Source organism: Sylvia atricapilla, chromosome 1 (assembly GCF_009819655.1).
Source record: "Sylvia atricapilla isolate bSylAtr1 chromosome 1, bSylAtr1.pri, whole genome shotgun sequence".
Lineage (NCBI taxonomy): Eukaryota > Metazoa > Chordata > Aves > Passeriformes > Sylviidae > Sylvia > Sylvia atricapilla.
In genome coordinates this window covers 146,310,005-146,337,601 of record NC_089140.1, presented here as the reverse complement: position 1 = coordinate 146,337,601, position 27,597 = coordinate 146,310,005, and the positions used below count along the sequence as shown (strand labels likewise).

Genomic DNA, 27,597 nt, shown 5'->3' with positions numbered 1-27,597 from the left:
AGGTGTCCTCACAAGTCTTTCCTACATTCTAAAATGACACTTTCTAAGTTGTAGCCTCCCTGTTTTTATTGGTTATATTAAGATAACTTAAGTGAGATTAAAATCTTATTTGATTTATTTACCTTTGCAAATGAAGACCGTTTTAAGGGTTACACATCCTCTGCCTCTGACGAAAGCGACCTCAATTAGTCAAGTCAGAAAGTCTTTAAAAGCTTTGTGTTTATTGCTTCCAGCACGGAGCGAGGTGGTCATTAACGTACCAAATTTCTCATAAAAATTCCAAAGTTGCACTAGTGAAAAAATGCTCAACAAGGTGAAAACTAGTAACATCTTTTTCCAGAAAATTCATTAGCTATTTTAAACAATTTTTTAACAAAAGTATTTTGATTTAATGTGGCACTCAAGAAGATCCATACCATTTGGATATTTTAAACAGCATTTATATCTACTGTGAGTATATAGAGAGATACATTTAGGTTTAAACCATTTTGTTTTAAAAGAAGTTGCACAATGTTTAATATGAGCCTTTTATGCTGACCACTGTTAAACAGTTCTCCCTGTTTACTACTATTTATGAAGTTTTATTATAAGATAAAGCATAAAATTAATCTCACACACACTGATTTTCTTTCAAAAGTTTATTTAGTATCAAGCAAGGGTAAAACTTTGCTTAACACTACAGAACATTTCAAGACTTGAGTTACAAAATACCACATTATTCGCATTTGTAGTTTGCTTCCCTTTTTACGCATGTTTGCAAAGAGAAAATCTAGCAAATGGCTGAAAATAAAAAGCTAAAAACTAAATTGTTGAAAACCTTTAAAATAAAAGGTTACGCTTATGTTAAAAAGAATGGACTAACGTATTTAGTAAACCTATTTTTTGTTTAACACTAGTTAATCAAAGGTTATTTTTTTGATCACCTATTTTTTCAAACACAGTTTGGAAATAACAAAGTTCCTTGTTTTACATATCTTTCTGTCCAGGTTGTTCTTTCAACAAATGTTTTAAGTTCAGTCCATCCATTCAGATTTTTTATGCACTTTGAGTTAATAAAAAGGGATTGTTCATAGAAAAAATTACTTTGAACAGTATACAGGACTGGTGGAGATTGGATATTTCACAACATCAGACAGTACAATCAGTATCTGGCATATGGCTGGTCTCTGTAGACTCCTTTTGTTGTCCTTGCTGAAGGTGTCTTGTGTCGTGAGTTGGTCCATTCTTCTTGCCCTGCAAGGAAAGAAAATACGGTCAGAGCCCTTCCAACATTCTCAGATACCGAATGTAATTTTTATCTGTGAATCAAACAGTCACATTCTGTTAACAGAAACCAAGGTGTACAGATTTAACACTCGAAACAAAAAATTTGGGCACAGCACATCTATCTGAGCTATCCCACAGTGATTTCTCAGCACACAGGAGCTGGGAACATGACAAGCTAATGGCAAAGGTATTTACGACTGTGGAAATTCAGCTGGACTTGCTTGTTGCAAATTCACTGAAATGTCAGCTCTCGCAGCAGACACACCAGTAATTGCAATGGGATGAAATGAATGGAAGGTATGAATTATGTATAAGGAAATAAGCTGCCCTCAGAAGTAAGTTTCTCTGCATCAGTGCCAATTTAGGCCTAATTCAAACACGCAAACCAAGCCTCAAGTATCACTACAAACAACTGTGGCGTTTAACATCCTAGGGCCAATATCCCTTTTCTCTGGAGGTAAACATACACCTTCTCTGAAATGCAAGAAATAGGAAGGCAGGTTAAAAAAAATATTAAAAGGACAAGGAACACTGGTTGTTTGAACCATATATTTTAGCTATAAAGCAAGTTTGTAGAAAAGTTTATGCTCTATTTATTGACTCATAATCCTACCACCTTTTAATGGTATTAAATATTTTTAAAAAGTAGAAAAAATTATTATCTTAAATGGGAGTCAGACCTACTGTGCCAGGCACTTGCAAAAGTGAAAACACAGGATTGAGCACAGAGTATAAAGAAACAGTACTTAGGTGCACTTTAATGATGCAAGCATATCAGAGTACTGTGTCACATCTGGAAGAACAAAAATAAAAAAGGCAGCACCAAAAATAAACCCCAAAAGTAAACACACCTTAAAACAGTGTATGTGTTTCCATACTTATTTTTGCAGAACTGCCCTGCCCTAAACAGACAGGTGCTCCAGTGAACCCAATACAATCCAGACACTAAAGGCAGAATCCAAATGTATGGTAGAATAAAATGTAGACATCACTGTCTTTCTAGTCAATAATAATAATAATTTAAAAGAAAAATCACCAAAAAAACCCCAAAAACTCAAAGAACCCTGCACTTTGAATGCTGAGGTAACTTGCTCTGACATGAGACATCTGAAATTAGATGACAAGGATTCCATATGTCAAGGGTTTCACAATCCTGTTGCAGAAGCCTCATCCTAACTACTTTTTAGTAATGTAGGTGGTAGGTGGCTGCCTGCAGAGTCCAGGCTATAAATCATACATAGATGGTGAGGACAATTGCCTAGGAGGTAAAAGGAACAAGTTCAAATTTGGTGTAAAGCTGAAAGAATTAAACTTTCACCTCAGGCAATTTCTATGGGCATCTGGTAACAATCTCTTGTGCTTCTTCATCACACAGAAAGCATAATATATATTAAAAAAAGAAAAAGACCCTGATTGAAGGGTAGGAATTAAAAATATCCTAGCTTTTAAACACTGCTGCAAGAATTGTTCAAATGAAAAGAGAAGTCTTGGTTACAGTTTAAGGGGAATACTTGGCTCTTTTTCAAGCAGTTGATCAAATCAGCAGGGCAAAGAGTCATCTTACTCAGTTTCATTTTGCTGCCATTCTCAGTTTTCATTTTGGTGCTGTTCAGGTGCTCCAAATCCTAAAAACACTGATATTCTTTCTACACCCTCTGGATTGTGACCTGAGGTTCTCAGGATGAGTTCAGATACCTCCTGGGAATCTAAATCTCCTCCTGGCCAGAACTAGACAACTACCTGCTCACTAGGAGTGTTACTTATTTTGAGGCATCTAATGTTGTTTACATATAGTGAAGATGGTTATTAATCTCTTAACTCTGCTTTTAAGGGATATATGTAAGAAATGAAGTGTAGAACTATTTATATGTGCAAAACGTACAGTGGCTGCAACCCATGATCATTCTTTAAGGTATTTATAGTCTCTCTCAACTTGAATAAATACATCATTTAATATTCTGAGTGGCTGTGCTTCGATAAATAGAAAACAAATTTTAAATCCAAAACCAATGAAAAATCCGTATTTTCAACCTTAAATACCACAATCAATATCTGCTCCCATCAGTCTATCTACATTAAGCAGTTTCATACATTTTTCCCCCATCAATTTTGCATTAATGAAATAGTCTTAGAAATATCAGGTTTATAATGGCAAACAGTTTATTTTAATGCTGAAATAAAGATTTAAGCTATATATCTATCAACACCAAATCAGAGTGCTGGGGTCAGAGGAATTTCAAGTGACCTCTTCTTTTGACAAACTTTCTCCTTAAGCCAAACAAGTAGTTTAAGCAGATTGGGCAAACTACAGCATTAGGTGCATTTATCAAAACTTAGTTAAGGTCATTTTAGTTTCATGCAGGAAGCACTTCCACATGGAGTTAAAGAAATAGACCTCAGAAAATTTCAAGCAGACCTCTGAAGTCATTGAAGCATTCATTACTCAGAATCACAACTTTTACACAGGTTACTAACAACCCTCAAATGTTTGAGATGTGAGAGACCTAGATGGTATTTCTCTGATCTCTAGCCAGAGACTAGACAAATGACTTAGCATTTATCCCTTAAGCAAAGGTGCCTTTTAAAATGCTTTATGCTTCTAACCCGCAGCAGATTTCTTTAATTAAACCTGTCACTATCATGTTTCTGTATTAAAAAAAAAAAAGTGATCTTTACAACTGCCATTTTTTTTGCTTCATTATGCATTGTTTTGTCTCTGTTCAGAGTAACCCACTGCCCTCATGTCTATTAGCTACCCAAAGTACTTCCCTAACCTTTACATAATGACTCCCTGCTTGATTTCCCAAGACTGATGCATGAAAATGAACTAAACCAAAAGGATCATACAAGGCTAAACCACACTCAATTAGGCCTTGTTTCAGCTGGGAGCTTCAGCAGATTCCTACCTTGTACCAAGTCTCAATGTAAGTTGTGCCACACCAGAAGCATTTGTTTCTGGCAGCCAAAAGTTCCTGGCAAAAGGTCCTTCATCCCCATTTTTTTTCTTAATCTCATTGAATGTGACATGAAAAGGCTGTGTGAATCATGATTTACGTTTTATTTTATCTACTTTTTTGGTTTTAGTTTCCCATGACTGCATTAGCTAACAGACCACAGAGGGCATTTTTCTCAATAAGCACACAAATAGCTCTGTGTCATCTCAGGAATCCCTGAGCAGTCATTACCTGCTGCAGGACTAAGCCTTGCCTCGTGGAAATTATCCTTTCATTATGGTTTTTTTTTTTTTTTCCAAGAGTCTGCTGCTGCAGTGATTGAGCTCATAAAATCACTCACCGTAGGAGTCGTAGGTGTCTTCACTCAGTCCATGGCCATAGTCATAGTAATCTGCTCCACTGCAGGGCAGGAGGGGTGTGGGGAGAACAAGAAAGAAAACATAGTTATTATAGATTCTACCTCTGAAACGAAAGCTTGAAGGACATAGGACATGGTCTAAGGAAGGTAAGTATCCATGTGACAGTGACAACTGAGGTCCTTCTTGTTTATTAATTAGAAACTAGATGTAATTTCAATTAGGATTTTTTTCATCATTTGGCTACTCATACACATTGTAAATATGGACATGGGAACTTTCCATTTAAAATTATAGTTGGGAAAGTTAAAGATCTTACAAGCATTAATGAAAAAAATAGAGATGTAGGTATTAAAGCAATTAATTTGATTAAAATTTCCTTTTCATTACCTATTGCTACCTAGTATTTTGCTTTTATATCTTCAAATTCACTGAAAAGAATACAATAAAGGGCAAACTATCTGGTGATTGGAGAGTTATACAGCTGCTGTGTTTGTACAAGTTCCAGTGTCTTCAAAACATGACAGAACTCGTATATAAAGGCTATCATTTTAACAGGAAGAAATGACAGTAGGAACTCTGTTAAGAGCCAAAATCTGTAGTCATTAGAACTTAAAAGTATGGATGAATACCATAATCATGGCCTAAAACAATCATCCATTTCATAATGGTTTTTATATTTGTATTAAGACCCGTGAATAGAAACTGAAGAACAACCCTTATTACACATCATTCCATTATGCTTCTGTATTTCATGCAACGTGTTGTCTTTTACAGTTTGTAGGACATGAGAAGCAAGTGCCTAAATAGTTATTTCCTCTTCTTTCTAAGCACAGCCAGACTCATGGCTGACAAGATTTGGAAAATACTCTATGTAATGATGGTACCAAATGAATAGACTCTTAAACTTTTTATTTCCCTTAATGGAATTATTCTGCAAGGAAAGACCTTTTCATAGAATCATCTCTTGAGTGAGGAGGAAATCACTAATATATGATCACTAGCAAGTAATTACTGATATTGACAAAATGTTCCTAACATTAGATTGATTGCTAACAAAACAAACATCAGAGTGAAAATAGACAATTTATAGCCTTAACATGAATTACCAGGTAATGCATTTATATAAAACAAATGACACATCACAATTACTTCTTAATTGATAACAGACTGTGTTGTGCTTGAGTTGTTTGTGTTTTAGTTTGGGTTTCTTTTTTTTTTTTCCCCTTAAAGTTTTAAACACACCTCAAAATAACAACGCCAGAAAAAAAGACAGTTATGGTGGGTGTAAATGCATACCTAAAAAACCTGGACGAGTATTTTTTATTGCTAGTATAATGCTCCCCAAATAAAAAAATTAACCACCTGCACTTTGAAGACCCAGAAAGAATTATCTCTACAAAACCTTTTTTCTATGGTTTCTCAGGTGATGAGGACCCCAGGATAAGGGTAAAGTTTGAATAAGAAGTGCTTTTTCCCTGCAGCAGCCAGTAACAAAAGTCCATTCTGACAATGAACTGAAAACTGACATTCACTATCCTTCCACGTAGCACTTATTTATTATAAGACTGTGATCAAGTTTAGAAGTCTAAAGCAGCTGAGCTCTATCCCTGTATCTGTCAATCCTGTCAGAATGATTTTGTAGGGTCTCATTTCATAGATCTAATATACCTTTTAAACAAAAAAAATTACTCATTTTACAGCACACAAACTGCAAAACAAATAAACATCAGAAAGGAAGGAACCTTTTACTTATACTAAAAGTATACCACAACTCATCTTTATTAGCAGACAAACCCTTCAAAATTAATAATCTGTCTGAAAAGTACAAGGTATGATGGGATGTAAACTTGCCCAGTGCAATTCAGTACTCCCTGTTCTACTTCAGTCATATTCTATGAAAAATGCCAACAATTCTCCAGTCAACTCCCTGTTAAACAAACCCAAAGCTTCAGATAAGAAAACTTCAATACTGAAAGAAAAGGGTATTACAACAGACAGTATTAAGGAGGTTTGAGTGAAAAAAAAATTTAAAAATTGTTAGTCTGAATATTCCATGGTGTTCACAACTAAGACTCATGTGAATGGGGTTTTTTGAGCTTTTTAGAATTACAGAAAATTCTAGTACTGTGTATGAACTTACAGATTATAGAATTGTATTTTGTTTCAAAGCAGCTGCCTACAAAGAGCAAACTTACTCAAAGCACCCTACAGCAACACTGAACTTCTAAATTGTACCTCTTAACTCATTAACTGCAATAACTGAGATAGTTGAAGTAATTTCTGCTGCTTACTTAAGACTTAACCAGCTTCATTACATAATTCTTCCTGTGGACAGTAGATAGGATTATTTTAAAGCTAAAAGGTATATAATTTTACATTTAGACTCGTTTATATATATTTCCTGACATCTTAGCAGTCTGACTAAATAATATTAAACTTTATTTCCCTTAATGGATTTATTTTGCAAGGAAAAGTCTTTTCATAGAATCAAAGAAAGGCTTGGGTTGGAAGGGACCACAAACATCACCTAATTCCATGGGCAGGGACACCTTTCACTAACCAGGTAGCTCAGGTTGCTCCTCTTCCTTTCATTTTGTCTCATAGAAAAAAAAACCAAAAAAACACAAAAACAAAAAAACAAACAAAAAAACCAACAAAACAAACAAAAAAACCCCCACAAAAATTTAGTTAATTTTCTTCTTTATCTCATGTGACTCCCTCCTTTCACAAAAAAAGGAGAAAACATGACAGGCATTCTTCCTTTTTTAACCCACCAAGACAAGGATCATACTTGGGAGTTCTTTTGTTTTCAGATGTGAATTGTCTTCATGAAACCACTTTCTTTATTCTTCCTCATTACCTATGCATCTACTTTTCTGGATAAACAATTGGATTACATGCTATACCTGAGTTGTCAAACAACTTCCTAACCATCAAGTAAATGGTACAAAGTGCAATTAACACTGGAGTATCTGCCGTGATTCAGATCTTTTGTACACACAGACCTTTTGCTTATATCCCAACTTTTTAACTTCTTTTGTATTCCCATTCCAGCATAATGGCTTTGGGCTGACAAGAAAGAAGACAGATGGCAAAGAAAAATTGCTTTGATTTTCCATGTCAGCATAAAAACTTGAAACCACTTAATGCTATGAAAGGATTAGAAAACAACAATAAATTTTAAGTACGTTGTTTCTAATTGCTGAGGGCTGGGCAGTAATCCTACAACGTTCAGAGGAAGTGTGAAATGAGGCTTAAATAGTGTAAGTAAGGCCAGGGGAAGAGCTTGTTTTCTGTGTTAAGAGAAAAAGCTTCAGACAGAAAAGAGCAAGCTCAGATGTTAGCACAGCAACACTGATGAAGCAGAAATGCTTCTCTAAGGCTTTATTTAGTAAACTTAGAGGACTGGGAAGCTTCCTGCCATTTCTCTAGAATCACTACGAGAAGTATCTTAAAATACTTTAATTTAGAGGTATTCAACATAAGCCTTCAAAGGCCCTATGAAAAATGACCTCAATTTCTCAGGCTTTTCTACTAAGATGATTTGTTTCTGAAAATGTCTTGATGAACCGTAACAGAGCAAATGTTTATAAAAACGAAATACGAGTAACTGCTCTTGACATGACGGTGAAGTCTTAAGGAACTTCACCTTTTACACTTTATTAACTATTAGGTTATTCTGCCTAGAGATACTGGAATATTCCCTTAGGGGTGATATCAACAGAACACTAAGTTCCAACCCAACTCTCATGGGTCCCTCACTACAAGACAGACACTGAGGTGCCAGAGTGTGTCCAGAGAAGGACAGCAGAGTTGGGAAGGGTCTGGAAAGGCAGTCCTATGAAGGGCAGCTGAGGGAGATGGAGTGTTTAGCCACAAGCCTGTAGAAAAGGAGGCTCAGGGGAGACCTTATTGCTCCCTACACAGCCCTGAAAGGAGATTGTTTCCAGGGGAGGTCAGTCTCTTCTCCCAGGCAACTAAACAGGATGAGAGGAAACAGTCTCAAGATGTACTGGGGAGATTCAGGTGGGATATCAGTAAGAATTTCTTCACTGGGTGAAGGGTGGTCAGGCCTTGGAATGAACTGCTGAGGGAGGTCGTGGAGCCACCATCCCCAGAAGTGTTCAGGAAATGCCTGGAAGTGGCACTGAGAGCTGTGATTTAGTTCACAAGGTGGTGTTTGGTGAAAGACTGGACTTGCCTTGGGAGGTCTTTTCCAACCTTAATGATCCTGTAATTCCATATCAGAAGAGGTCACTAGGCTATTTTTGGGACAATCCTAGAACAGGCATATCAACCACAAAGTCCAAGTGTACTTTCAAAAATGCACAAAGGTAATAAAAATATATTGCACTTAATTGATTTGACTGCCACAGCTCTTTATATTTGATACACGCATCTTTTAGAATAGCCATTATGATATTTCTGTTTGAAACAGATGCAGTGTGGCAGGGAGCCTGCTAGCTAAGGGAAGATTAAAAGGTCTCTGACTGAAAGCTTCTAGTTTACTGGCAATTCCCAGACTTAAGCACTGACAAGCCTGGTATAAGCGCCGAGTGATCTGAAACTTTCTTTGGCTTCTGATGAAAAACAGCCTTGGCCAACAATTCAGCTTCCAGTAATGCTTATTAGGGGAAAATTGGCCAAAATTTTGCCTTTTTCTTTTTCATTCAAGTATCACAAGTAATTTTGATCCCTTCAGAAAAAAAACAGGGCAGTTTCAGAAAGTGACAATAAAACCCCTGCAAACACCAAGGTTTTCTTTTGCCAAGGGAAGCTCCAACAAACACCACCCTCTGTTCTTCCATGCAGAGTTTCACAGAACAGAAAAAGCAAATGAGGATCTCCCTAGTTAAACAGTTCTTCTATATAGACCCTGACTGATATGATCACATTTGAAGAGAACTCTTCCATAAGGATAAGCCTCTTTCCATCATTCCTCTCAGATCACCATGCTCAGCTATTTCTGATAAGAAAAAGCTTCTGTCAAAAGGAAACAGAAAGAATGCCCAAGACAACAACTGCTGCAGTGAAGCTTCCATAACTCCATAATGTCTTGAACATTGAGTAGCTGTTCTCAGTGCTTCTGTGGATCACTACAACATCCTATTCTGGAACTCCGCTTACAGCGGGACAGCAGAAATCCCGAGTATCAAGATGAGACACACATCTTTTCTTGCATTTTGAAGATACGTTTTTAGTTAATGCCAAGTTCTGCTGCTACTTAGTAGGTTTCTTTAGTACATATTTTTTATTCCTGCAGCTCAGTTTATGTCTGTCAAACAGACAGTGATCTCAGAAAACTGGGACCGCTATGTGAATGCTTTATAAAATACAGAAAAACTACACAATCTTCCTTGAATTATAGCCTATTGTACTCTCAAATGGAACATACAAACAACAGATCTATTATCTGTAATCCTAAAAGTGGACCAGAGTTCCTCCTCAAAGATCCCCTTAGCTATCACTATTTTGGAATTACTTTTTTACAGCAGAAATGAGAAATTTCACTTCTGAATAGTGAAGTGTCCTCAGAGGCATCTGCATTCTGGTACTACTTACCACCCACAGACATATCTAGGTATTTCTAGCAGAACTTTACACAGTTGCCTAGACCAGTTTTACTATCTGAAATGCCCAGTTATTGCTGTCTCAACTCACTCAGTCTTTCCCCACTAGATTCTCATGTGCCACCTCTCAAAACAAGAAAGGAAAATGGCAATTCAATGAGGTGACTGAAACACATGGTATAAATAAGGTTTCTCAGGAACAGCAGCAGGAGCTACAGCTTTACCTTGAAACTATGAAAAGAAGACAGCAACACATCACTGATAATGAGAAATGCTAACCATATAAACACCAAAAATTTGCTACATTAACTAAGAAAGTACCAGTAGAAAAACTAAAAAACTCAAGTTGAGTAAATTCAACATTTTGATTTGACTGATGAATTAGAACCAAGCCCCAGACACCCCTCACCTCATCTGTCTGCTTTGCAAAGCACTGCCTTGTGAACTGCTACCACAGGAAGCTAAACTTGGAAGTCTTTAACTATCCAGGTGTGTACCAATCATATTTCAGCTGCTAAATGGAGAAAAAAAGACATGACACAACATTAACATCAGTAAAAGATGTTTTCTTCCCTCTCTCTCCAAGCAGACAAGATTACTCGGGGCAGTAGAAGCAGCAGAGAACAGTGAAGATCTGAAAGATATCAGTTAAAAATCCTTAGATTATTCACTGCAATACTGCAAAGTTCTGGGATATTATTCCAGATAATTCTTGAATATCCCCGAAGTTCTGCATATGCTGTTAGAGATCCAAAATTATGTCACTTGTCACAGATTGGACGGGAGTACAAGACAACACTGCCTCTAACACATTGTCCTCAAAAAGTGCACAAGTGGTTTATCACCATTCCATCATCACAAATACCGCTCCAGAAGTTATACATCATACCTGCTTATCTTTTTAATTTACTGAAGTAACAGTACAACTTTCAGCTTTTCTAAAAATCTGTGGCCTTTACCAGTTGAGACTGAGGAACATTTGAGAGAAAAGGTATCATTCCATCTTGGTTTTCTGTAATTCAAAAATAATTAAGTGCCATCAAAGAATACATTTGGTCAAAGAAAGATTAGGTTTAATTGTTTTCAGGGCTGCATAATCATAAGCTTTATCATGTTCAAGATCTTTCCTAACACCCTTTGCACCAGCAGGGTCCAAACCTTGTCTCTCCAACTACAGTAAGGAGAACTCAATTCATTTAAGTGCACAGACTCATTTCGTGGTCTCATGTGAGCTCCACCACTTCCATCCACATGCACGTTTCAGGTGCTTTATATACAACACTTATAATACAATTGCATCATGATAAATGTGGTTATGCTGGTTACTAATACATTATTTTTTACCATCTATACCTCAAATATATCTAAATTATGCTTAAAAACACAATTTGCAGCCCTCAATATTTCTACTGAAATAAAATACATGGACAAAAAATTAAGACCATTATAAAGTTTTCCTGCAACCATGTCCCATTTTTAAGTTGCCCAATTAAGTGGGTATTTTCTTACCAACAGAAAGAAGCAAGATTTTTTTTTCTCCCTTGAAAAGCAAAGTGAAACAGGGTACTCAGAGAGAAAATTGCAACTTTCAATTACTGCTTGTAAGCAGACAAAGTGCATTGACTGTCAACCAGAAAAACAATGTCAAATCTTTATCTACAAAAACATGTTCTCTGACAAAAAATAATATGTCCTGAACTGATATAACCTGATTTCTCATTCAGCTAAAAGCCACTAGCTCCCAAGTGTGACTTTCCAATGAAGTTTCTTCTTCGCTCCACACCAATGAAAGGAAAAAAAAACCTCTTTCCTATATATCTTTGTATCTTTATGTCATTCTCTAGTCTGCAAATGTAAATTTAAGATGTCTTTTCTCTACTCTGGAGAAACTATGTAGTCTCTTTTCCTTATCTTTGGATCTCTTAATCAAACTGCTGGAAATTTAAATATAATGTGAGATATTTGGGAAGTCCTTTCTAAATTAGTAACTTTAATTTGTAAGATTGATTATCTGTGTTCTGTCTCTAGAGCCCATACATCCAGCACCATTTCTTCAGCATCCTGCCCATGCCTGGCAACTGGGTATTTTCCCTTTCCCTTTGCTACCTCCATCTTTCAAGCTTAAAGAACCTTATTTTCTTAAAAAAACCTGTAATTACTTAAAAAGTCTTCATGTAATTAAGATTTTTAAAACTGTGACTGATTCTACAAGTTACACTAACAGCTACAATACCACACTTCATGTTTAAAAAATATTCCCCGTTAATGATTTTTTTTTTCCTATTTTGGACTAAGTGGATGAAAATCCACTTGGACCTTTCCCTTCCTCATGTTGTTATTTGTGCAGTCAGTCAGGGAAAAAAATTCAAATTCCTACCAACTACTCTTTAATTATATTGTGAAACTCAATCACCCAGTTAAAGATGCTGTAAAATCACCTAAGTAAAATTAAACCAATCATGCAAATTTAATATAATTTTATGAAATAATGACTTTTGATTCCTCAATACTTGTAATTTGATGTTACTTATTTTTGTACTACTGTAACACCTGCATATTAGTTTTCTCTAGCAGTTTTCTAAATTTATTTTCAAAAGCATTTTTACTTGTTTCCTAAATATTGAGGCACAAACATAGTAGAATTTAATAGCAAAATCATGAAAAACCAAATTATTTTATTGATTATAATTAGTACAGATGAAGAGTAATCCTGACATTTATCAAACAGTGAAGCCATCTACCAACATACCACGAGGATTCAAAAAAGCTTTTCCAGTTTTATGAGTGCACCATGAGATATTCTTGGGTTTTTTCCATGATTACAGCTGAACCATCTTAGTCTTATTCCTTTTACTGAAATTTCAGACAGGATTCTGTAAATCAATTTAAAAAATTAAAATACACTAGATTCACAAATAAAACTATGCTACTGGGACACTTCTGAACAGTTTACCTTGTCGCCTCCCAACATGTAATTAAAAGGAAAACACCTATCTAAACCTGAAAAATTAGATCTGAAAAACTGCAGTAAATAATCTCTTTTAATAATAGAAGTGCATAAATTAAGCAGGAAATCACATGCCAGGATTTTCATTCAAAAGCTACAATAGCTTACTTATGCTACTGCTTTAAGGCTTTATTTTGCAGAATTATAACCTCCAGTACACTCTGATACACATACCAGGTGTTCATAAACAACAGCAACACAAAATGCCAACCCTTTGCACAATCCCCCGAAATCAAACTCCTGCAGACTAATTTGATTTTTAAGTCAAAGCATGAAATACAAACAGCTACAAGCATTAAAATGGAGCGAATTACATCTTGGAAAACTACAGTAACAGACATTCATTTGCATATAATGCATATTTATGCATCCTGGAAATGCATGATTGCTGACAAACTCAACAATGTAAATTTAAAACACTGAGCATCACAAACAAACTGTTGGCAATTAACTTTCAAATACCAATAGCAACATCTCCATAAGCCAATTTCAAATCCATATGCTCAGCTCCTCATGAAAATCCTCCCATTAAACAGGAATGCCATCATCTTTTGTGTGACTACTAAGCATAGTCTCAAAAAACACCTGAAAACTTGAGCTCCTAGTGGGAAATGAGGAAGCTATTTCCAAGAGCTGCATATTAGGAATCAGCTTCTCTTATAACTAAAGTGCCTCTGGAATAACATAAAAAGCAGTACTTAGAGATTTGAAGGATTTTAGCAAACCAATATAGTTGTATTCTTCAGGCATCAGTTAACAATGGCCACTGCTGGATTCCAGGGTGCTTTTCTAAGTCCTTTTCAACACAGCATCCAGTTTCTGCATTGTTAGATAACTACCACAAGTTACCAAACACAAAATTCCTCAAACCATTCATACCACAGGGTTTTGTGCATAGTCTTCTCTATTACAAGGAAATTTTATCTGGAATCAGTCACTTTTGAAATAAATGGTAAATAAGGTAATGAACCATAAAGGAGGCTCAGGAGGAAACTTATCACTCCCTACAAGTACATGAAAGGAGGTTGTGAAAAGGTCCTCTGTCATGTGAGGAACACTGGATATTGCAAAAAATTCCTTTACTGAAAGGGTAGTCAGGCACTGAAAAAGGCTGCCCAAGAAACAGTGAAAATCTTAAAAGTAGTATGGATGTGGCACCTGGGGACATGGTTTGGTGGTGAACATGGTGGTGCTGGGTTGACAATTTTATTTCATTCTGGAGGTCTGAACAATTATATAATTCATAACACCATGTTTTTAATATGCCTAGGACTTAACATAGGGGCAGTTATGTTTTTTACACATTTAAGTAAATGATCTAACAGAGTTGCAGCATGCCATTCTTACTTCCCAACACATCAACAATAACCACAGAATAATTTAGTGGCACTGAATAAACTTAGGTATACCAAAGAGAATTTGTCAATTCCCTCAGCTCATATTAGGTTAAATGTGTGGCTCCAAGACTCACAAGCAACTTGTAGTGATTTGAATTTATTACATTTTGGTAAGATTGGAAGTGATAGTAATTATTGTTAGATAGGCACAAGGAGCATTTGAGAAACACTATTTAAGCCAATGGCAAAATGGTCATTGCCAAGAAAAATCTATAGCACTATTAGGTGAATGTGGAAACCACAGAAAAACACAGAAAATTGTAAACAAATCCAGCATTTTCTCCAAGTCTTAATTTTCCCACTTTCCTGTATTTAGAATTTAGATTAAATTCTGCAACGCAGTAAGGGTGAGATCACCTTTACTGAAGATTTAAAATACTTTTAAAATGATGAATTATAATAAACACAAAATGACATTACTACATAAATGACTCATTCTTCTCCCTAACCAGACTCTGGCATACAACTACACAAAGCATTCCTCCTATAGTTTATGCTTCTGATCTCTGTTGTAAACTGAAAAATAAACCTAGAAAAACCTTTCTTTTATCCCTAGGAAAAGCATCCAATTTTAAATGCTAGCAGACAAGTCTAAAGAAGTTCTTTGAAACTTCTGAGTGTGTGAAGGAGACAGATGGGGTTTGTCCATATTCTATTTTGCACTACAGTAACTGTGTTAGCCATTCTCTCTCAATAGTAAACCCGAAAGCACACAGTAAAGTCTCTAATGCTACTGGAGAGGTAACAAACCCAGCCCCCTTTCTTAGCAACCTTGCCACATAATCTGGATTTCAGCACCAAACCTCATTCCCTGGCATGTTAACTCTCTGCAGCATCTGTCACTGCTATGAATGGTTGATCATAAGTACCTCTGTAGTCATCTCAATGCCATTAAGCAGATGGCAGCGCTAAATCTGAATGATGTAGTACATCTCCCTGGTGGACTTTGTTTCCATACACCACCATTATTCTACAATTCCTCAGTGATAAATCTTATGTATTCTAGAGAACATTAAACAGTGAGCTGACAGCGACAATTGATTTATTAGCATCCATTTCCCTTTGCCATATTATTGTCCTCGCAAACACTTGTGCAGATCATGTATGGAGTCACTAAGGGACCAAAAGCACTTTGGCTCAATTTGAAGCCTATTTCAGAGATTTAAAATAACTAGATTTTTTTCATGTTGAAAATATTTACACAACAGTTTTAAATGCCGATTGAACTAAATCCTCTTGATTCCTCCACAATACTATTAGGTAAATTTTCATAATAAAATTGATCTAGCATTAACACCGGGCCATTAAAGCACCCACTACTTTCTGCAATCAATCCAAGTAAATAATTACAATTCTAGACAGGCTTGGGAAGTCCTTTAAGAGTGACCTAAAATGTATAAGGATGCATACATGCTGGTGAGAAGTCTACAAGTGTCTGACAGGTAAATACCAACACCAGGAGTCACAAGTTTGGCTTTCACAATTACAGTTCATATTTTATCATAAGATCCTGAAAAGGTGCACAAAACTGCACAGGTGAAATTAATACATATGTATATAGGAGAAATTTTAAGAAGGAATTCCTGACTACATAACATGCCCTTGAGTGCATATCATGTAACCCTAAAGCCTGACTGAATATTGGGGCTTGAAGTGATAGGAGAAGGATATAGCTATTAACTAAAAGAGGAGAGATTTAGATTAGGTATTACAAAAAGATTCTTTACTATGAGGGTGGTGAGGCACTGGCAGATACTGCCCAAAGAATTTGGGATGGAATGCTCCATCCCTAGAAGTGTTTAAGACTAGGTTGGATGGGGTTTGGAGCAAACTGGTCTACTGGAAGTTGTTCCTGCCCATGGCAGGGGGTTGGAACTAAATGATTTTTGAGGTCCTTTCCAACCCAAACTATTTCTGTGATTCTACGAAGCATTTGCTATGCTACCCTCTGGTTTTCCAAAATTGCAAAATATTTTTTAAATTTTAGATTGTTTTGGTTTTTTATAAAAAGACTAAACTAACCAGCTGATTAAACAACGCAGTTCATACTGATAAAATTATCTAACAATTTCTCTGCAAAAAACAAACAAACCCATGTAATTTAATCTTCTAAAAATCAATTAGGTATCCAGTAAAGCACAGTACAGCTTCAAGGGATACTTTAAGTCTTTTTGACCATAAAATTAATTCTGTTAAAGGACATCCTGAAGCATTGTTTGGGGCTTTGTTGCATGAACAAGCAACAGTGGATAATAAAATGTTCTAAAGGAAAACAACATTTTTTACAGGATTACAGGGCATTGAGATAAATGAGAACTCAGAAAACTCTCATGCTTCTCTCTCTGTTAGTGCTGTGGCAAGTCTTAACTCAAACTTCAGATTGCCAGGCACAAGGAAGGACAGTCTCACACAATGTCAAATAAAATATCATTAGACTTTTAACCACTCACTATTTGATACCAGCAAGCAGTTAGCACACAGAATGGGATAATTTATTTGCAGAAACAACAAAGTCTCAACTACCTTAATGCAAACAGAAATACACAGTTTCCTACTCTTGAAATGTCCAGGTTAAAAGAGCAGTAAAGGAAAGTCACACCGTGTTGTGCTGAAGATTGAGTTTGGAGAATGCACTCTTGTGCACCTACAGCACAAGATTTGCTGTCGTGCAACCTCTTAGAGATCTCCAAAAATTTCTGAAGATATTTTAGGTTCTATTGCAAGTTTCTGTCTTTGAGAGAGGAATCACTAAATAAGCAAAATGTTTAAAGCAAAAATGAAAATTTTAACTGTTTCCACCGTATCACACATTGTACACTGGTGAGCATTAAGCCCTGTTTCTGAACTCCAAGTTAGCAATATACTAAAAACTAGTGCAATTAATTTAATGAGAGAACTAATTTTCAGTTTACCAGCTATTTCTCAGATTTCCTCTTTAATACACAGGATCACTAATATCACAGTATTTCTAGAGGAATCAGTATCAGAAGACATACAAGAAATAGAAATACTATTACTTCAAGATGACTATTTTCAACTTGGAGAAGGAAAAAATAAGTTATTTCCACAAGCTGGTCACCAAATGATGCATTTTAAATACATCACTGCTCTCCATGTGCAAAAGCAGGTTTTTTCCATGTTTTATGAGGGGGGAAAAAAATCAAGACTATAAGGCTAAACTATGAAAACAATGCACTTTTGCCTAATTTCCTTCATAGTAAAGGCCTTGTAATGCACCTAAATATGATAAGTATCTCACTGTGGTAACAGAATGGTGTTTTGCAATATAGGCTACTACATGATATTCAGATTAAAGACAGGAATGCTGGTCTAGGTAGCTCAGATGGCTGTTTATAGTTATTACTTTTTGCCTGCCAATACCATTCTAAAAATCTTTCTGCCAAGCCAGAAAATATTCCAGAAAATGAGTGTTGCTATCCTGTGAGAAACATGCAAGTGACTAATTTCTTGTTTTCTTTTGCCACAGAGCACTTAATAAAATTAGGGGAAAAAAAGTCAAATAATCATTAAGAAGGTAAAAAATTGGTTAAAATCTAACAATATATGTATTGTGAAACTACAGGTAAAATAAAAAGAAAGCAATCTTTTTAGGAACTATCTCCTTCTAGACAGCTAAGCATCTGCACATGTATCTAAGAATATTATACATATTCTTATGTATTAATCTTTTACAAGAGCAATTTCATTCCTTGGGAGATTTGCTTTTTTCCTAATTCTAGTTCAAAGGAAAGGAAAGGAAAAAAAAAAATCTCATGAAAACCTTCTTAATGTAGGAAAAAAAAATCAGATCCAAGTAATGTTTAATTTTGGCTCAGGCAAATGACTTTGTAATGAAGTCCAAATGTTTGTGCACAATAAACCCATTTACCAACAGTACAGGCAAGAAGGCAGAACAGAATTGCCAACATAAAAGTTGAGGACTACTTTGGCAATTGTCTTTTGGGGAAAAAAAAAATCCATTACCAGCAACTGTTCTCAAAAGGTAACACTCTATAGAGTCTCATATTTTGAAGGTCGTACAGCGCAGATTTCTTAAGTCGTATTTTAATAAAGCTTGGAATCTGTAGGAGCCAAGTATCAGACACAAAGGTAATTTCATTATTTTAGTTCTCTACAATAATGACACCTGAACTCTCCACTAAGCTTTTTCACATTGACTAAGTTGTTCAGCACAGAAAAATATGCATTCACACAACAAAACTGCTGTACAGTTGGGTGTGACAATGCTACAGCAGAACAGATGCCAGGCGTAAACAGCTTTGTTCTCAAATTTGCTGAGGATAGTCCTGCTCCAGCTCAGATAAAGCTGCGTTGAAAATCTGACATATTTAGAAGAAGGCAGAACAAATCTGCCACTAATATACTATTCAGTTTAATTCAACACAAGGATTTATTAACAGGACCTCAGTAACCCTACCTCAGAGGCAGGTCACAACATTGCCATAAAATTTCAGGACACTGTTAAAGACATTTAAGCATCTACTATTGAGCAAATTCTGAATGCTTGGTTGGAGAGTAAAAGAATGAAAATAAGTTACAACTCAGAAGAAGGTGAGACAAAAGTTCAGTTTCCAGATACATTGAAAATGCCCAGAAACGGAGATTATCATTCAAGCTGCTACATTTTTAGTGGGATTTTTACCACGAAGTTCAAACCCCATAAAGGAAATCATCTGTATTTCACAGCATGTCTTCTATCATTGGGTCACATGCATGGAGTTGCCAAATAGTGACTCTTTCGAAGAAAGCAAAACTTAAAAAAAATAAAAAATCAAAAGTGCTTAAAAATACTGCTGAAAATGGAGTGGGAGAAGGAAAACAAATAGCAAGAGATTCAAATTTCTCACAAGGAGTTCCACAAAGGAGTAAAGAAACCTGACAAGTGTTGCCTCAAGTTTGCCTGCTTTTCACTGTTTGCATTTTGTTCTCATGCAGCTTCAACTAAACTATGTATGTTTTTAGAAGATTATCTTTTGTTTACATTGTTCTCCTCTAGGAGGAGAAAGATGATTGATGGTGATGTTCACCCACGAGGTCAAAGAGGTGGCTACCTGTGTAGCCAACCTTGGCCTGTTTGTAAAACTATCTATATGGAATCAGAAAAATAAAGTAGAAGCTTTCCTGCTTGACCTCCTGCTGCCTGCTTCGTCCTTTCATGCACCTCACAGCAATCACAGACAGGTGTATTTTTCATACAGTGAAATACATGAAAAATATTGGAACACAACTTTGTAAAAGTAGTAAGAAAATTTAACCACTTGTGTTTCAGAAAATTTAATACCATCCATAAAGTTCCATTTTTTCTCCTCTCCTCTCCTTACCTACTCCTCCCTCCCAAAATGAATCTGAATTAAATTCCCCTGAATTTCCTGAACTTTGGAAAACTTTGATTTAGGATTTGGCATCACTTAAACGGTTACAAGTTCCCAGTTCTGTTTCTTTTCAGCCACTTGGAAATTTAACTTTTATACTTACGTAATAGTAAAGGCAAGTAACATGGGGGTTACTTCTAAATTATTCTCTCATAATACCCTTGGTGTTTAAGATGAAATTGAAAAACTCTTAAGTAAAAGCAATGGCCAACCACACAATTTTTCAAAGGTAGTTACAGTTGATTTGGAGGCCTACCTTTGTGCTTGAGTGCCATAGCTGTTATCATAGGAATCATAGCTTTGTTCATCATAAGCAGCTCCATAGCCATCATCATACTCCTGAAATGATAGAAAAGATGCAATATTAACTTCAAGCACACTCCAGAAACAGAGCAGTAACTAATTCTGTGTGTGAAAGACAACACTCTCCTGAAATGTATGTATACCGTATGTGCACCATGAAGTAGGAAAATCTTAATATTGAGACTACTTCTAGCTATGAAACTTAGATCATAACTTCTTTAAGGGTATTTTAAGCTACTGGGAATGTGTTTTGAAAAGATTTTTTTAGTTAACACTAGCTTGTGCAGATGACAGTACAAACATTTCATGTCTCCATGTTCTTGAGTTTGAGTGAGCTACTGATCTTCATGAAAGCTCTGGGAAGCATCTCAGGAAACAAAACATCTGAATAAATATCGTACAATTGACTTAGGTAGTTGACCTATTTCTGGACAATAAATTCAATATTCTACATAACTTTGGATAGGAAAGAACTTCCCTAGAGATAAGACTAGTAAAATAAGATAAAAATTATAGCTTTACTACTCTGAATGAATACTCTCCAACTTGTGGGAGTTTAGCACTGAACAAGAAACTAGAAGTAAGGATTTCTTACTTCTCTCCACATATTCACACCATTTAAGTATACACTGTAAGAATCTTCCCAAAACAGTGCTGTATTTGAACACCAGTTCAAACAAACTACTAAGCCCAGCCATATATAAGTTCAGGATAAAAACAAGTGAAAGTGATTATGTGTTTTCACAGAGAAGGATGAGCTGTAGAAATCTGAAGAACTACCATCAATTTACTGTTTTGTCCAATAATATATCTAACCAAGCTAAACATGGCAGAAAAGCAGAAATGGCACATCCACTGCACTGATTCCTAGGAAATCCTAATACCTAAACCCTGTCTAAATACAAAAGACCTTGCTGGATATTCAGGAGTGTGCTGCCAGATGAGAATGACCTAATGAGAAGACACTTCAAAGACTGGAGCACCATCCTTCATGTACATATGTATCTATCTATATATGTAAATGATGTTTTCTGAGTAAGTATGTATCCAGCCCTGGCAATTACAGCATAAAGTCTCATGAAAGAACAAACATTTTCATAAAAAAGGACATTAAAGAATCTTTCCATAGGGACAGAAAACAAAACCAACAATCAGTATCAATTCAGATAGGAGCGACAAATGATGGATTGTCTAACTCTAGTAGAAAACAACTCCAGTGATGGGAATCTGACAGCTTTCTATAGCAGAAGCCAGTGACATCCTCAAAACAACTGATAGGAAACCAAGTTTCCTATGAGTTTTTAGCAAGTTTTCCAGTAATTTAAAATTGCTTCTATGGAAAACAGGCAACCTGCCTATCCATAGAGCTTCACCACTGCTAGATCAGTGCACATGATTGTTTCACAGCAGCCATTAGAAGAAGGGTGTGTCTGAACATTTGACAGCACCAGTTGAGTGAGTTTATGCATTGGTTTGGAAGAAGAAACTAGGATTCTTTCAACTGTCAGATGCATGGAGATTCATGAATAAATAGCCTCTCTTAAAAGGAAATATTCTCTTTCAGTAATTCACTGCCCTGAAACTAAAAATTAAAACAGTCTCTCTGGATTTTCTTGACCATCTGATATGGGTTTTTCTTGATAAGCCACAGACGAAGCCCCAACCCCATTGCCTCCTGGCAGATATTCCAAACAGGCATTTTATTACTTATTGATGCAATACACAGACATCTGTTAACAATACAGACTCTGACCAACAGCAGAAGCTGCCTGAGTCAATTTCTTTGCTCTGTTCCAGAACATTTACATGACATTTGGTCTCTTCTCATGGACTCTCTCAGCTGTGAACCAGTCATCCCTGAGAGAGGCTTCCAAACTTCAAACTGGGCACATCCAGCAGTGGCAACAAATGAAACTGGAGGACTGAAATTAACCTTTTAATGTGTTAGGAAAGCTTTGCCCCTAAGGAATTATTAGATACTTCTTGAGCAATCAGTCCTCTCATTCACATTTATTCACATTTCACTGAAAACATGGATCACAAAAGAAAGATGGTAAGAGACTACTTTGAAGTTATGATGTTTTTATGACTTACTGAAAACAAAGGAACAAAAAAAATTTGAAATGAGAAGATCCTTCATAAGATGTTCAGCAGAACAGAAGGAATATTTGGGGGAAGTCCATTCTATATCAGACTGAACTTTTATTAGCACTTGTCTTCCAGAGAATTTTTGCCCCAGGATACATTACTGTTCACCACTTCATGTGTTAATCAGGTGACAACTGCTGAAATTAAGCCCTGCATTATGATGTTGATGGTGGCTCTTAGAAGCCTTGTATGGAAAGATATTTAGTTTGTGGTTTGTATGTGGGACTCCTGTCTGAATTAAAATTGTAAACCTGTGCTTTTGAGATTACTATAACCTGCTTAAATTGATCAATTATCTTGTATTGTTGTATTTCATAGAATCACAGAAGGGTTTGGCTTGGAAGTGACCTTAATGACCATCTTGTTCCATCCACAGTCATGGACAGGGCCAACTTCCATGTGTCCAGAGTAGGCCAGGCTGCTCAGACTCCTGCTCAACCCAGCCTTAAACATTTCCAGGGATGAGGCAACCACAAATTCTCTGGGTAGTCTGTGCCAGATCCTCACCACCCTCACAGCAAAGAATTTTTCCCTTATATTTACAGCTCTAAACCTCAAAGTTTACACTAAAACCAAAATTAATATGTGCAACATGCTCCAAAAATAAAATGAGTTTGCTCTCAATAGCTTGGTCTGTTAAGAAATAAGAGATTCAAATTCCAAAATGTGTGTTTTCTCTGCACTATTCCTTTGAAGTAGCAATTAGGCAGGAGCAGCTGAAGTATGTCTCAGAGCTTTCCCTGAACTAGGTCTGACAGTATTTGCTCTTAGTCATGCAGTATTTGAAAACTTTCTCTTTCAGGAGGTTACAAATAAGGTCAACCAAGACAGAATTTTTCACATTTTAAATTAAATCCACACTACTTGAGTATTTTCTTTCTGAATCAGACCTGTAGTGACTTCACTGAATGTTCTCTCTATTTAGTATTTAGGTGAAATATCCTTGGCCATCTGGCATGTTCCAGTGCTATAAAATACCATGCTAACTTAAACGAAATAACGACCAGTTTTACACATATATAATGAAAATGGATAGAACTGAACCTACATGCACAGAAAGCCTGTACTAAACCAGACTTTTGTACTAAGTACATTTTACTAAGCTCAAGCATTGCTATACAGATTTCTTTCTATATAATAACAAAAGAATTATGCCTTTATAAAAACCTTCTCATCATATTTTTCCTGCTGATTTTTGGGCATCTTTCAGGTACTTATAAAAGCATTCACTTTTCTACTTAAAGCCTTATTCTTCTTCACATGAATGACAGTGTCTGTATTCCTTCCACCTACTAAATGTAATACAATGGACTTCCTTCTTTATTCATACTACGTATGTCTATGAATAGCTTCTCCTAAATGTACTCAGATATCACAGAGTTTACTGGTGAACCCACAGTTCATCTCCCACTTCAAAACCCCAAAGTCCACACCAGATCATGTCTTCTTTCCATGAACAGAAGCCTTCCCTTTGTTATTCATTATTCTACTTTTCAGGATAACCTAGAAAACTTAAATTCTTATCAGATTAGTCTGATCAAAAGCCAGGAAGTGCTCTGAACAGTCTGCACTTACAACAGAAATGCAGGGAAAAAGAGCTGAAAATGCTGAAGTCCTTTTAAACTACAGGTATTTATCACTCAACATTAGAAGTATTCACCAGAAAGGTACCAAGAGCAACTGTCTTGGCTTTAGGCTTCAGAACCTTCTCCCAAAGTAACAGAAAAGCTGGGGTTACAACACAGATCATCTGAAGAGAATATGAAATTACTCTGTAAAATCTCAAAGCTTATTAATAAAGCCCTTTATTATGCCAACCTATAAGCATTTCTACTACGAGAGCTTCTGCCTGTAGTGGTCTCAATTATGTTGCCCACAGGTGAAATAAATCCAAAGAGCACCACTGGTAGCTGTAATTGCTCCATGTAAAGTAGACATTTTTCATTAATAGAATCAAAGGAAATGTGTAAATATGCACCCATTGAATGTATCAAGTTACTAAAATGGGTTAAAAAAATGATAAAAGCAATCTTTGCCAAAACCTCTGCACTCCCAAAACATTATAAATCATGCTAAGCCTTGCTCATCAGTACTTTTTAATTACAACAGCACTCTGAACAAACCCTTGCAAGTGGAGAATAGGAAACGGTGGTTTTAAATTGTAATCTACTGGCAGTGACAATGACAGACTACTGTTTGGATCCTCTTTAAGGAAAATGAACAATGTTTCAAAGAACAAGACAGAGAAACAGGGAGAAAGAAGAGGGCAAAAGTGGCCTTTAGCAAAAAGGCCATTTGTGGAACTGGAAAAAAGATCATGAAATCAATAGGAAATCAATTTTCCAGTTGTTCCCATCTAAGGAAATGCATCCAAGGGAAAAAAACAAGGCTGTTACCACTACAGCTAAAATGTTTTCTTTTTACATGGTTTCTTTTTCTCATCATTCTCTGAAATTAATACTTACACCACTACTTTATCCCAGAACACATGAACATATTCCTTTTAGATAGAACCTATCAAATTAAAAAAAAAAAGTCTGTGCAGAGATTAACTTGAAGGAGAAAACACAAAACAATATCAGTGCAGCGCAATGAACTTCTTTTGGCAAATTAGAACTGTAAAGAGAAGGAACAGCCATTTTGTTATGTGGGAATAACATCCCCCCCTCCTCCCCTCATTTAATCAACAGGGAATATGGGGTAATCAAAACAAATATGGGTAGCTACAACCATCTTAAGGCTGAGTACCAACATCAGGACATTAGCAGCAAACATGCACAGACTGTAAGCTCTTATTTTGGAGATTTTTCATCTGTTTTCATCCAGAAGGAGCCTAGTGCATATCCAACCAGAACAAATAAGGTTTCCCTAGAATGGGATATGCAGGAGTGGATTTTTTTCAGGCACCTCAAAAAACCCCTGAGGATTTGCTAATGAATATAGACAGCAACGTTTAAACCAAATTACTATCAGACGAAAACAAGTCTGGTTTTCTATATACAACAGCAGGGAGCAGTGTCAGAATCAGGAGGACTCATTCAATAATACCAAGTTTTAGATAAACAGCTTAAATTAAAATACTTGGGAAAGAATTTTATAGGAACTTAATAGAAGAATATTGAGTTAGGCAAGGGAAAAAGCTGTTTGGCCTTGTCTCCAAAACACTTCACTTTTTCCACAGCCAATGTCACCCTAGTTCCTGGGAAAATGGAAATATCCTCTCTCCATCTCATCCTGAAAACCCCAGAGAAGATAAAACAATTGAAACGAAACAAAACAGTTAATTGAATGGCTTAAAATATGAAAGGTTTTTTCCCCACATTTATTTCTTCTTGCTTGTCCTATTTACAACGACAAAGAACATTGTACTGGGAAGAAAAAGCCAAGAAATAACGTTTTCATGTTATGATCTTGCTTTCCTAAAGTCTTACGCAAATTCCCCCTGAATTTATGAACAGTGGTAGTACTTCTAAAAAGCCAAAACTCAGTAAAACTGCTAAAAAAATGGAGCACTACCTAAATGGAAACCACAACACTATCCACCAAGGGGAACAGGGACAGTATGGACTAAAGATAATTTCTCTAATTCTTAGAGATTGAAGCTAATTCGAGCCCTTTCTAAGGAACTGAAACAAAAAGCTTCACATTAAAAACAAGTAAGCTAATAAACTCACTGATCTAAAATGCTACACATCATTAGGAAGCTATCAAAATTCACAAGACCAAGGTAAATTAAAACATGGTGTACACCTTCCAAAGTGACACTGAAATTACACTTGAACTCCATTAAAGAATTTAAATTCTTTTCAAAGTTTTATGTCATCTGGATTAGCCCTTACTTTCACTAATACTTTGCTACCTCAACTTCAGGAAGTCTTTATTTTAAATATGAAAAATTGGAGTTTTTTTATATGGAGATACACAGAGATTTTTCTTTTTTTTCTTACAGATCTTACCTTCTTCAACCTCAAACAGCAAGTTAATGTTAATGAGGAAACTCTACCTTAAAAACAGTACCCCACACAAAATCAGCAGTGTACTAACAGCTCCAAGAAATTGCTTCCACATTAATCCTAATTTTCGATTTTTCAAAATCTAAATTAATTATGATCTCAATAAGGAGACAGGGAATTTAAGCTTAAGGCCAGAGATTAAAACAGAAATTGCACTGGCTTTCTAAGGAAGTGAACTAAATAACAGGCTATAGAGTTTTCCATGGAACAGGCTCTCCTCTGTAAATAGAAAGACTACAATCATTCTTTTCTCTAATGGATGTCTACATTCATATTTTGTAATAATCACTGGATCATGAAATAAATTTCTTAGCCATCCAGACAAATATTATTTGTGAATCAACTTTCCCTATGGCTTACCAAATTTGTAGGATTTCCTGCAAAACCAAAAGGACAGAAAGCACTGTGTATGATGGGACAGTATCCTGGTGGTCAGCACACCATCTCGAGACAGAAACAAAGGAATATGAACAACTCTAACAGGAATTTGAACCACAAGCCTTCCGTCACTAGAAAAATATTGAGATTTCACTTACAAAGAGACAGAGCAACACACCATCTGCTCATTATTTTGGGTGAGATCTTGTTAGAGAGCAGGTTACAGTAATGTTTTGAGTCTTCTCCATTTCTCATGGGAAACAGGACAAGCATAGTCTCATGGTATTTTATTACCTGTAATGGACATGTACTTCACAGTACACATATAGTGCTAGTTATAGTCTCACAATAGAGACTCAGTGTGAGAACTACAATCTTGAGTCTGAAGTCTGCTTTGTTTATGAGTTAAAGCAATGTATTTCTGCAAGACATCCCTAACCTTTATAGTTTTGCAGAAAAGAAGTAACAAAAATGTAGAATTTAAGGAGTAGGTTTTGAAGCTTGTTGTTATCAGTAATTTTTTCATATCCGATTGCTCTGTACATCCTTTTGGGTGGCCTGTATCTGTATCCAGCTTAAAATAATCTTGAAATCTAAACGGAAATAATTCACAGTGCTCTTTTTCAGTTTACAATTTACTTAACATTAGAAAGGCTCCCTTGGTCTCTTATTATAGACATTATATCTCAGTTCCATTTCTTAATACACAAAGCAATGTCATTGAACCATTAGTTGCTAGAAATTGTACATGTGGTCAGTGCATCAGAAAACTGACACTGAGTTAACCCTTGTCTGAATACCAGAAAGCA

General features: G+C 36.0%; 1 protein-coding gene across 2 annotated transcripts in view; it reads right to left on the bottom strand.

Annotated features, from left to right (window-relative positions):
- KHDRBS3 (KH RNA binding domain containing, signal transduction associated 3) overlaps positions 1 to 27,597 on the bottom strand; it is a 90,411-nt gene that overhangs the window by 3,107 nt on the left and 59,707 nt on the right. The window contains exons 7-9 of one of the 2 annotated variants that reach the window (XR_010745443.1): positions 20,203 to 20,285; positions 4,561 to 4,619; positions 1,084 to 1,233 (exon numbers count right to left, since the gene is read on the bottom strand). Coding sequence is in view for 1 of the 2 variants with exons in the window: in XM_066336520.1 (XP_066192617.1) it covers positions 1,142 to 1,233; positions 4,561 to 4,619; positions 20,203 to 20,285 (234 nt within the window). In the remaining variant the exon portion in view is untranslated. Of the gene's footprint in view, positions 1 to 623; positions 1,234 to 4,560; positions 4,620 to 20,202; positions 20,286 to 27,597 lie in introns of those variants that run through there. The other variant, XM_066336520.1, reaches the window with a different exon arrangement.